General features: G+C 46.4%; 1 protein-coding gene across 1 annotated transcript in view; it reads right to left on the reverse strand.

Annotated features, from left to right (window-relative positions):
* The window catches only part of Nelf-b (negative elongation factor B), a 50,251-nt gene extending 38,663 nt beyond the window's left edge, over positions 1 to 11,588 (reverse strand). The window contains exon 1 of the mRNA XM_077683910.1: positions 10,844 to 11,588. Within this exon, the coding sequence (XP_077540036.1) occupies positions 10,844 to 11,152 (309 nt within the window). The 5' untranslated portion in view covers positions 11,153 to 11,588. The remainder of the gene's footprint in view (positions 1 to 10,843) is intronic.
* Between the last annotated feature and the right edge of the window lie 586 nt (positions 11,589 to 12,174).

A 12,174-nucleotide genomic window follows, 5' to 3' on the forward strand; every position in this document is an offset into this window, starting at 1 on the left:
TAGCAAGCCGTTTTCTGCCTTTGGTTTGTTTTTGACTGTATTTAAACCTGGCTTGGTTTTGTTCAGGGAGAAAATAATCGTTTCGTGAAACATGGTGCTCGCTTGACAAACATGGTCACGCAAGACACCGTTGCTTGCGTCAAGTGGCAAGTGTCGTCTGAGACAACCCCAAAGCCCGGCAGTCCTGTGCAGCTAAACCAAGCATAGAGCGCGCAGTAACAGCAGCAGTACGCATCGGTACTTATATGTTTACGCGTGCTTTCATAACTTCCACTGTTTGTCCCACCCTTCTTACGGCTTTAAAAAGAATGTGCCCCAAGTTTAAGCACAAATAGCTCGTTCAGCAAGCTTATAAGCTTTGCCTAATTTGCGTTTGCTTTTTCCGCCCTCCGCCAATAGCAGAGCTGGCTGGTATGACATCATAGGTTCTGTTGCGGGAAAGAGCTAGTGGGTCGCATGGCCATTCCCTTTTTTCCTAATTATGTAGCTTATTTGAGCGAAGTTTACGTTAAAAGTGGTGTCAGTATGATTCTAATGAGGCAATCTTTTGAATGAACCAAACTTGTGTTTTCTCTTCCCGGCTCCTTTATGGCACTTCAGCTTTAAAAAGCTTCAAATTCAACCACCCCACTGGCGGGCTAATTGTTGACTGAAGGCTGCTCGTTTGTGTGTATAAAACAAATTCCATTAAGTGAGACGTGAAGATATCTGGATTTCTTGCACATAAAAAAGAAAGACAGAAGCCTGCTTTTCACCAGTGGCATATGCACAGAGCTACACTGATATACTAATATTAACTGGATTGTATGAACTGCACCTGGTACTTTGGCCCTACTATGTACATTTAGAATGACTAAAACCAACCCAGGCATTACAAAACATTTTGTCCTTGAAATTTCAACAAGGCTGCACAATTGTATCTTACGAGATTGTACACTATAAAGAGCTGAACAATTCTTGTTGGCTATGGCGTTGCGCTGCTGAGCACAAGGTCGCGGGTTCGATTACCGGCTGTTGCGGCCGCTTTTCTGGTAGAGGTGAAAAGCAAAAGCGCCCGTGTGTACGAAATTTCGGCGCACGTTAAAGATCCCCAGGTGGTCAAAATTAATCCGTAAACCCTCCAGGAACAACCCCTTAAGTGTTTCAATACTATATTACCAAGTGACACCCTTCTGCCTTTTTTTAACTGCAGGTTTTTTGTGACCAACTAGGGTACAAAGCTAACCGAAACGTTGTCTTCAAATGCGGACTTTGTGCTGACATATCTGTGGTACAAGAAAAACCAATTAGCCAGATTCATTGAAATAAATTCAAAACTAATGCCAAAATTTACAACGATCCGGTTGACAAGGGGGGTTTGCTTGCAACCACTTAAAGGGGCCATGCAGACAAAACACAAGTTTGTTTTTTCGAACGATTGTTTTATAGTGCCCTCAGCGCTTGTATGGCATCAAACGATGCTTTATTCTCTGAGAAATTAAACATTTAAAGCCAAAACTTCAATTCTCTCACTAAATCGTGCGTTTTCGTGACATTCGCAATGACGTATCCACAGCAGAGCCTTAAAACGAAAGATAGCCTTCTGACAAGGGCTGCAACCATCTTACAGACAGCCGTTTGGTTATCTTGTTTATCACCCACTTTCATCTATGGCGCTGCAATACCACTGCCAAATGTTCACACTTTGCTTCGGGCTGGACTTCTATCCCTGCCATATTTTTATTAGGGTTCATACTAATCATTTCCTAAAACGCAAGCTATGACTTGACAAACATGGTCATGTAAGTGACCCTGCTGCTTATGTCAGTTGGTCAGTGTTGTGTCACACAAGTCCAATGCGTCCGACAGCTGTGCTAGGCAGTATCAGCTGGCAAACTGCTGCACTAACTGCTTCGGTGTTTACATGTTCGTTCATAACTTAATTGTTCACCCCACAATTCGTGCTGATATAAAAGGAATGTGCCCTAAATAAAGGGAAATAGCTCGTTCGGCAAGCTTTATAAGCCCCCCCTAATTTGCATTTGCTTTTGCCGGCCTCAGCCAATTGCACAGCTGGGCACATGACATCATAGGTTCTGTTGCAGGAAATGAGCTCGTGGGTTTCATGACAATTCCCCTTTTTCCTAATTATATAGCTTATTTGAGTGAAGTTTACATTAAAAGTGGTGTTAGTATGATTATAACGAGACAATCTTTCGAATAAACCAAATTTGTTTTGTTTGCATGGCCCCTTTAAGGTGTTTGGGGGTCACGAAGAAAACATACAACTGTACTTCATTTGAATGATGCGGTCTTTTGTCCTTTACCACATTCTTGCTGATCAACTGCTGCAATCACTGAGGAATTTTTAACTAATAGAGAATATTTCAAATTGCATGATTTCTTCACCTTAACTTGCTAGCAGTGTATTTAGGGTAACATCCAGAAAGCAGGCAGCCAGTATGCTAATCCTACAAGACACAAGGTGCAATAAAATAAAAAATAAAAAGCAGGGGGGGGGGTAAGAGAGGAAACACAGAAGTGAAGCTATCACCAATTAAGCCAGTAAAACCTACTAAGGTGCATGTAAATAGCGCAGGTATGAATGGCATTCTTGCTTTGGACAATTAAAGGAACACTACAGGCTGAATAACTTTGTTTTAACTGAAAGATCCCAACTGTAACAGCCCCTTTGGCTTTTGTTTGACAGTGACAGTGGTAGAACAGACGTGGCTACTTGGAGCAGTGCTTGGAGAACCAAAAATTAGGATTTGGAGCAGGTTGTTCTGGACCAGTTCATCTTGTAAGGACTACTACTTAGAGCCATGCAATTCCTCAACATGTAGCAAGACTGCAGAAAAAAAAAAAAGGGGAGGAAACCACACGGACAAAGCACCAGAAGAAACTTTTCGCTGTTTTTAAAAAAATTATTTCAAGCACGTAAACCCAAGTTTGAGAGAAACACTGTACAAGCAAAACGTAAGCTTAATTATCTGCATTTTAGGTTTAGGACTTTTTTTTTCTCCAAAGAGTGCAAGTTTGACAAAGCTTCCAAGAGCTTCCTCTGGCCCTCCTTCAGAAGACTCTGGCCACTTCGCACATCAGCGAAGCATTTTTTGCTCATGCCTATTGAGATGAGAAGATCTGCATTGCTCAACATCTTCCTAGTTGAATCTACTTCCGCCTGCAATTCTTGCTCTTCACCAGCCTTGCTTGTAAGCACTGAAATCACCTAGCTTTGGTTTCTTTTCGCGTGGTTCTTCCAATGCTAGGCCGTGTTGAATCCTGTCAAATCGGGATGCAGGGACGTTGTCTTCACGAAGGTGCAGGGACAAAGTACTTATTAGGTCAAGGTGCCTAACTTGCCAGGCGAAACACAGAGAGAGAGCACTGGTTAGTGGTTAGCAATATGGCAACCAAAACCAAACACACGAGCCGCTAGCCAACGCGCTCCTTCGTCGCCGTCTGCTGTGCCGCATCACACGGCACGTACCCACGCGGGGGATAAGGATGTCCGTCCTACTTGATAACGGCATCATCCCACAGTTGCGCACGTGACATTACCTACTGTATCTGTATAAGTCGCTGTATCTGACGTTCCCAAGAACCCTTCACAGCTCTGATGAGCTCTCTACTCAGGGGCGCTCCGGCCAAATCCTTCTGAGAACTACATTATAGACTGAAGGATGTTGACACTTGAAAATAGAAAAACTAGTTCGGTCCCAAAGCATACGCCTAGTTTCACTGAAGCCTCTCTCTCTTCATCTGCATTTCCATGCGAGGCTGAACATTACAAGTTCTCCCAGTAATGGTTACCTTAGGGCCCGAACCCCTTCCTTCAGCTCAAAGATCTTTAGCCAGAACTCGTCCAGCCGATGAAAAAGGCTACAAGTTGAATGTTATCTGTTGTAAAAAGGCTTGATTCGTTCATTAAAGAGGACACCTGGTGAGGTTTTATTATTGGGGAAGCTCCTAGCCAAGTTCCTGATGGATGCAGCAGAACCTTCTCCACTAAAAAAATTCTCGCTGATGCAGCTGAGGTACCTCAGCCCAGATTTTCGAAGTGGAATCCTGGAGAGCAGATATCCAGCGGCCTTTATATATGACCCCCTTGCTCCTACTCGGAAATGTTTCCTTTCATGCAGTGCCCAGTAAGCAAGAGCAGCTTTGGTATCTGCGCCAATTTCAAAGTGCTCCTTCCAGTTGGATGATAGATCAATTTCAAGAAGTTCTCTGGACTTTTCCTGGTAGACTTCTCACCGCAAAAAACATCCAAGGACCTTCTTGCTCAAAACTTCCATCTCAAAAAAGAGGATGTGTAGCAGTGGCGCTGTTCTTTGGAACAGGGTCAAAAACCCGATGAACAAATCAGTACAGTTGCGCAAGAAAAGTGCCTTGGACAGAAAAGCTTTATCTGCGAGAGAGAAATTCAGGCTGTTATAGAGCACACTACCATGACCATTTCGACTGGACAGCATCACTTCTTTCACTGCTGGCAGCTGTTGAATGAGTCTGTCAAGATCCGGGCCAAGTGCCAGCCAATGCAAGCTCATGTGTCGAAGAGAAACATTCTCAGGTAGGTTGAGGGCATTCTGGCTGGCTTTCAGACGCTCACTTTGTGATGCATATTACTGAAGAAGCAACGCAACAAGTACCCACAAAGTGCCGCTTCTATATCACTGCCCAATGTAGCTAGTGCATGCCCAAAGGCATTGGGCACTTCGTGCAACGAACACTACCCAATATCGAGAAGGGCAGGGCTGACATTTTTCCAGCTGTATTTTTAGGCTCTTCATTACATAAAGCCCGTCGCTGTAAAAACACAATGGGTTGTCTCTTGGAAGGTCGTATACTGCTTCCTTCACAGCATTGAGAACGTCTGCTGTTGCTGATACCAGGCAAAATGATTGCAAATGTTCAACAACTTGTTTTGTTGGTCAGAACAGTATTCCACGAGCACATCAAGCTGTTGGCAGCGCGGTTCCGGAATTGGTGTCTCGTCAATTTGGATTCTGAAAAAAACTCCCGGTGTATTCAATTCCTGGACTACAATGTCCTTGATATAAGTACCCAATCTGTCAGACACTATGTCAGAATCTGCCGCACTAGAAATTCTTCGCAATCTGCGATTGAGGCTTAACACGCCGACGCAACACCGGCGATGAGGCATGCCGCAGTGGAGGGCTCCGGATTAATTCTGACCACCTGGGGATCTTTAACGTGTGCCGAAATCTTAAACACACACATTTTAGCTTGTTGCCTCTATCTGAAAAGTGGCCTTTGCAACCGGGATTCGAACCTGCATCCTTGGGTTCAGCAGCACAACGCCTTAGCCGCTGAGCCACCGCGGCGGGTGGCAATCTGTGAGTCAGCGAACATTAGTGGAAAAATAGCAGAAGCTGTATCACCTCCAGGAAAGTGGCAGTATTTTGTTCTCGGGAGAAACCACCATCACCCGACGACTGTTTTGGAGCAAACATGGAGCAATTATTCCAATTAACACTCTTCTGGAGCAGGATGACCCTGTTGGCGCTTGGAGCAACTGGTGCAGCAGTTCCACCATGCAGTGAACAATGCTTTGTTTGTTTAGAAATAAACAATTCCACCTGCATTGCCTCTTAAGTTGCCCTCTTTTTTTTAGATAATGTAAAAGACCACCTTACTTGTTGCAATTGAGAAAGGCTGAGAAAGCCGCACAGGGCTGCTGGCAAGTGAAAGGCTTAGAAACCACCCTGTAATTTCCCAGCATACTGGACAGCAAAACCATCAAAAACCCTCTACTCAGGATACAATGACTGCCAAACGCGTGCACATACAGGCCGGGACAATATTCCGGACCAAGCGAGCATGTGGCAAAAAGCCACCGATGAGCACTCTGGAGGCCTGGCACCCATTGTAGAGACCGGCGCAGCGCATATGCGCATCCTTTTTTAACCCTTTCACTGTCGGGTGTTCCTGGCCGTGACGCACTTCCAGTGTCAGCTTGGTTTCCAAAATATGAGGGAAGGAACTTGTGATTTATTTGACTATGATAGTGCCCGGAGCGTAACGCGTTGAAAGGAAAGAGCGTGGGTGAGAGATCACCTTTCTTCCAGATATTTTCAGTTTGCTGTGCACGCTTCCGGGACGACGACCCCACCGTTTCAACATCAGAATACGACGTGGAACTCGCACCCCTACCTCGGATGAGAAACTCTCAGAATGCAAATCCCAGCTCGGCTCGTATTTGGATCGGAATTGAAGAATTATCACTTGTTCGCAGTCGAAGGCCCCGCGCGGTCAGCCATCCGAAAGTAACCGCGCACATGGAGGGATCACTTTCAGCAGTCCGCAGAACGCACAAAATGAGCGAGCAAAGCCGCGATTGAGTCATATTTCCATCTATTGAAGAGGCAACGGCGCGCTGTAGCAGGCAACAGCGCGCCGTAGCAGATGCGGGAACAGAATAAAAAACAACCTAGAAACTCGTTGCGGATGGCACAACAACCCTTGCACCAGTAATCACACAGGTGCCGCATGGTCGCTCATCCCAACAGAGTACAGCGTGGCGGAGCGAACAAGCCCCCAAGCAACGAAGGGTGGGCGCTGTCGCTCTGTACTCTTCAATGTCGAGTGAAAATACGAGCTACTCGAAAGATTCGGCAGATGGCGCGAACAGTCCAGGCTTTGCGCTATGGTGCGAATTTTTGAACGCACAATGAAGAACGTATTGGTATGTCACTGACACTGCAGAGAAATGTGAAAACCTACCGTTCTGCCAGCGACAGCGAAAGGGTTTTAATCACATGCACGCAGATTTTCTCGCTTCCTACAGCGGTGTTGCAATGGTCACTGTAGCACCGCAGAGCGACGCCTTTGTACCATTCCCTTCATCCCAATGTAACATTTGTGCCTAATGTGATGATGGCACCGGCTCTGGCACAAGCACTCTTCGTGTCCTGATAAGTACTTACGCAGAATGTTAGGCATTTTTGCATTTTTCTGTTTTGCGCTTTATCGTTTATACACGATGAGACTAGCTGCTTCTGAATGGTGTCGCCAATATGAAGCGTGTCTGAAGCACAATCACACGGTACCGTGCTATTGACAACGAAATGCCAGTGAGAAAAATCGTGAGATCTATATTGCGCTCAGTTGGACTAGCCTTCTCTGCAATTGTTTCCAGATATTTGACGTAGCTACCTCAGAAGACAACAGTGTGATCAAGCACTATCAGGGAGCCGATCCGCCAAATGTACGAACATTGAGAGTGCGCCAGTCTGTTGCTAGACCACTCTGCATGTACAGTAGGTAAAACGCTTGCCTATAATACTCGAGCAACGTACTCCGGACTGCACGGGAGACATCTAGTGATAGCGCCTGGTTTGAGATGAGTAAAATGTGAGCATGCGCGGCCCATATCAGCGCAATGGCCATGTCGCTTCTCACTGTGCCTGCCGCCTTGGCTTCCGCACCTTCTATCACCGTGAGAAGTGCTGCCTGCGGTGCCAGGCCGGCAAACAAAATCATAGGAGGTTACTCGCCTTAGCATGGACAGTGCAAAATTCCCGTCTGCATCAACTTTGGTGCACAGCTTTCATTGCATCATCGTTCTTCCAATACACTGCATGGGTATCACGCGCACAATTATCCGGTTTCTGTGTTTGCCTTTGCACGTCACCGCAGACTCGCGAAGCCTGCGAATAAAAAAAGTAATGTCCACTTTTCTTTGCCGGCCTGGCACCGCAGGGACCACTTCTCACGGCGAAAGAAAGTGCGGAAGCCAAGGCGACGGGCACAGTGAGAAGGGACATGGCCATCGCGGCGATACGGGTCGTGCATGCTCACATTTTACCGTTCTCAAACTGGGTGCTATCACTAGATGTCTCCCCTGCAGCCCGGAGCAAACTGCTCGAGCGTTATAGACAAGCGTTTTACCGACTGTACTGATCAGCCCACAATCCTGTGTTCGCTGTCATAAAGCCTCTGACTGTACAAATATCAAAGTTACGAATGGCTGAGTTTTAGAAGCAATGAATGGTAAAAATTTTCGGCTTTGCTTTTACGTTCACCAGTACGTCAATTACAAAGAACAAAAACATCAGTGCCCTTCCACTCAGTGAAAAAGGAAAACCTGCAAAGCTGGTTGCAGTACACGAAATGCGCGAAACGGAACACGTTTGTAATTTGCGATCGAGCAATTAGCACTTAGCCCAATAAAACTTTGAAGGATTCGACATCTATTCTAGTGGACGAACATGGAGCTGTCTCTCTCCCTCCCATGTCGCACACATCTTATTACCTGCGTAACAAACCAACCCAATCAGCTCGACCACTGAGAACACCGCACAGTTCGCATTGGGGCGGTGGACGTACACATTTAAACCTCCCACCAGCGCAATGGACATGTCATCAGTGAGGGCATGAAACCTATATCTGCGTGTGCACGCACCCCCTTTCCCCCTCTCCCAACTCATGCCTGATGAACGGGCAACCAGTTATATACACGTGCTTAGGAGTGAATGGCACCACCAAAATTGTTGCCCTGAAAGCCTTTCAAGATGAACAAGAAATAGTGTCTCACGTCGACGCTGCTGTTTATCCGGGAGAGATTCCTAGCGACTTGGTTGATTGATTGTGGGTTTAACGCGCCGACGCAACGCAGGCGATGAGGCGCGCCGTAGTGGAGGGCTCCGGATTAATTTTGACCACCTCGGGATTGTTAACGTGCGCTGAAATCCCGTACACACGGGCGTTTTGGCTTTTCGCCTCCATCAGAAAAGCGGCCGCCGCGGCCGGGAATCAAACCCGCGACCTTGTGCTCAGCAGCGCAACGCCTTAGCCACTGAGCCACCGCGGCAGGTCCTAGCTACTTGGTGACTAGGAACTTAGTGAAAACACTGGCGGCAGTGACCTTCTGTTCAAGAGTAGGGATTGCTGGGCAACTTGGTGTTGCATAGCAGAAGCAGGAGAGATGAAGTGCTAATTTCAACTTCAAAGTTGAAAGTAGCACTTCGTGGTTTCTCTCCTTTCTTGTCCTTCTCCGCATGTGCTATGAATTTTTCTGCAAGGCTTTTTGTTGTTTTCGCACCTATTCACGCTTCTGTTCCAGCTGACGCTCCTTCGACTCCCGCGGTTCTTCCTCCGAGCGGGCGACATGCGTCTGTCCATAGGGAGTTAAAACCTGGGAGAACTCGAGCTTTATTATGGTGGACAAACATGTGGCTGTCCGCTGCCGTCCCGCGTCGTAGGCATCTCACTGTCTGTGCGACACCTCAACCCAAACCCAAACCGCTCGACCATTGAGGACAGCTGACAGGTCGCATTGAGCCGCACGGTTCTACGTCTAAATTTCCTGCCACCCCAACTCGCATGTCATCGGCAGCTGCATGAAGACTAGCTTAGCATGCACGCCCACCTGCTTCCACCCCCAACCAGTGCACACACAAACCGACCGGCAACCGGTGATGGGCGCATGCTTAGGCGTGAAACACACGGGCGAAAATGTCGCGCAGAAAGCTTTTCATGCTGAATAAGAATTACGAGCTCAAGTTCAAAGCAGGCAAGTTGGTCTGGTAACGCCTGATAAGGGCGCTACCGCAGTTATCGCGCAGTTGTGAAAAAGGCATCGTCGGTGGCGAGAGGAACAACAGTTGTGAAAGCTGTGTCGGCAGTGGCGAGGAGCAGCGCCAAGTAAATTTGCTTCACCAGAATGAAAACTGGAGAATTAGACACATACTGCTTTGCAGTAAAAGAGAAGAAGAGATGACAGGCCTATGCCCCAAGGGATGCCGATAATGCACTGGTTGGTGGGGGCTGTTAAGAAAGGTAATTGAATACAGCCTTTGAATTGTTCATATTAAAGGCAACAGCATAAGGTAGCTGGTAAAACAACAGATTATGTGGCACACAACCTAACCCAGGCGAAAAAAAACAATTGGAGGCCCAATTGGACCTGTCGAAAACACGATTGGGCCAAATGGAACCATTTGAAAGTGCAAACGGTTCCATTTGAACTAATTGTGTTTTCGGCAGGTCCAAATGGTCTAGTTGTTTTTTTCGCCTGGGAAGGGCAATATGGCATCTGATTTGTCCATAACTAGAATCAGGTTGTGGGTAAATTCATCAAGTTGGGTCTCGCGTAAGGGGCCTTTCCAATAGTCATGCTGGTGTTTATAAAAGAAATTTTGGGTTAGTGTCTGTGTTAAAGAAAATGATACGTTTTAAAAAGTAGCTCGGAAAAAATGTTCGTCAGGGAAATGGGTCAGCAACTAGCTACATTTGCTACCTAAAAATGCTAAAAATTGGAACTATCCAGGACCATCTGGAACTATGGCAAAAATTGGAACTATCCAGGCTATCTTCCGTCATGTGGAAGGTATCTGTTGTGAATGGTAGATACACAGTTGTGGAGCCGGTTAGTCAGTGAACCCTAGCAGTACATTTACGTTTTCACGCTATCTGGATCAGAAGTTAAAAGGTTAAGAGTGCCTCTGATAGGCCACATTGACGACCTAGTGTAGGTTAAAACTGAATAACAGCTTGGGTTCGTTGCACTGAGCCGTGCTCGGGCACAAAGAAGCAGGTCGACCTGAGGAAACTTATAATCGTCGAAAAGGAAAGTACGTGCTTCTGAGAAATTATCTTTAATAACGGAAAGTGTATTTGGGGGGGGGGGGGGGGGGTGAGTTTAGAAAAAACATTTTACAGACAAGCGGTCGGCAACAAATACCGAAAATCACTTTTAGGACGGCATTTGGATGACTAATGCACCCACGTTAATTATAACGATTAATTCTAAAGGATGAGGGAAGACGATACAGCATTTCTGATAGCAACGAGGGCTCATGCATATACACATGGAAGGGACCACAGGTTCTCCCACCTTGATGACTGGAAAACTTTTCTGTAGCATCTCCTTGAGCTTTTTTTCCTTTTCGCGGCCTTCTTGCTTGCCCAGGTTTTCAATCTGCTGTAGAAGTCGCTCCTTCAGCTCTTCCAGCACCGATGTATGAAACTCCAGACGACAAACGCCGTGCAAATCAAGGAGCGGCAACATGGGTCGTAAAGACGGCAACAAAATTCCGTTTTCTTCTTGGAACTCTTCGATTGCGCGTAGTGGGTCCGAACAGTTGGTCAGGGCTTCACGAAGAAACTCCCGGCCAGGAATGCCAACTTCTTCCAAGCCGGCCATGGCTACGAAATTAGGCTGCTGGTAATGGAGTAGAACAAAGACCGCCTTTCAGCAACCCACCCACTGTTCGTACCGGCTGTTTAGCAGGCCTGCCTCGGTTTCTGAGTTGGAAGCAAGTTGAAGCGACGCTTGATGAGGACTCTGTACTTTGAGTACTGGTCGTCAGGCGAGAAGCGCGACGGATGAGCCGAGACTGTCGGCTTCCCGTCCGGCGAAACGTTCTTTAACGTGTACACTCGCTTGCCCTCGTCGTCTAAGTAGTACATCAACAGCATTTTACAGGCTGAGGAAGTTGACCAATGAAGAAAAGAAAGAAATACTACGTAAAGGCGCGGAATTTGCGCACAATAATTATTGGCGCGTAACGAGCGCGGGCCCTGCTGCCGCCTTGAACTTTTCCACGAGGCAGATACGCCGTTACGCGGTGAACTCTGGGAAGCGTGTTGGCCATTGTCCAATGTTGCTTGTTGTTTTTCTTAAATTTCTCTTAAAACCCCTGTAATGTTTTACTAATAATTTTATGACCTTATAACATGTGTTAAGTAGCTCTCTTTTCTTATAATCATATTAAAAATTTAATCTTTACTGAAAGGTGCGGTAAATGTTTTTTTTTATTTTAGCATTCTTTTACATAGGGTGAGATCTTTTTTTTTGGTATCAAAAATGTTTATATAAAACTGCAATTTAATTTAAGCCTCCTTGATTAGCAATAACTCTGTGGATATAATGGCGAGGAGTAAGACCAGTAAGACCCACAGTTGCCACAGTAGGGTGGCTGCCCACAGTAGAGTGAACGAGTGTAATATTGAGAAACTATGGTAAAGACTACAGAGGCGCATGGTTTGATAATAAAATGAAACCACGGAGCGTGAAGACTGCGGAATCATTCTTCCCGGAGCTACAACGCTAGTGCCGGAGTTCATGCTGAAGTGTATTTCCTCCATTTCCTTATCTAAAAGCGTTGATGCCGGAGCAATCCCGGAGTCAAGACCTAACCTAAAAACGTTGGCTGGAGTGTCCAC

This window comes from Haemaphysalis longicornis, unplaced genomic scaffold (genome assembly GCF_048455015.1).
Source record: "Haemaphysalis longicornis isolate Haplotype H1 unplaced genomic scaffold, Haemaphysalis longicornis Haplotype H1 scaffold_1, whole genome shotgun sequence".
Taxonomy (NCBI): Eukaryota; Metazoa; Arthropoda; class Arachnida; order Ixodida; family Ixodidae; genus Haemaphysalis; species Haemaphysalis longicornis.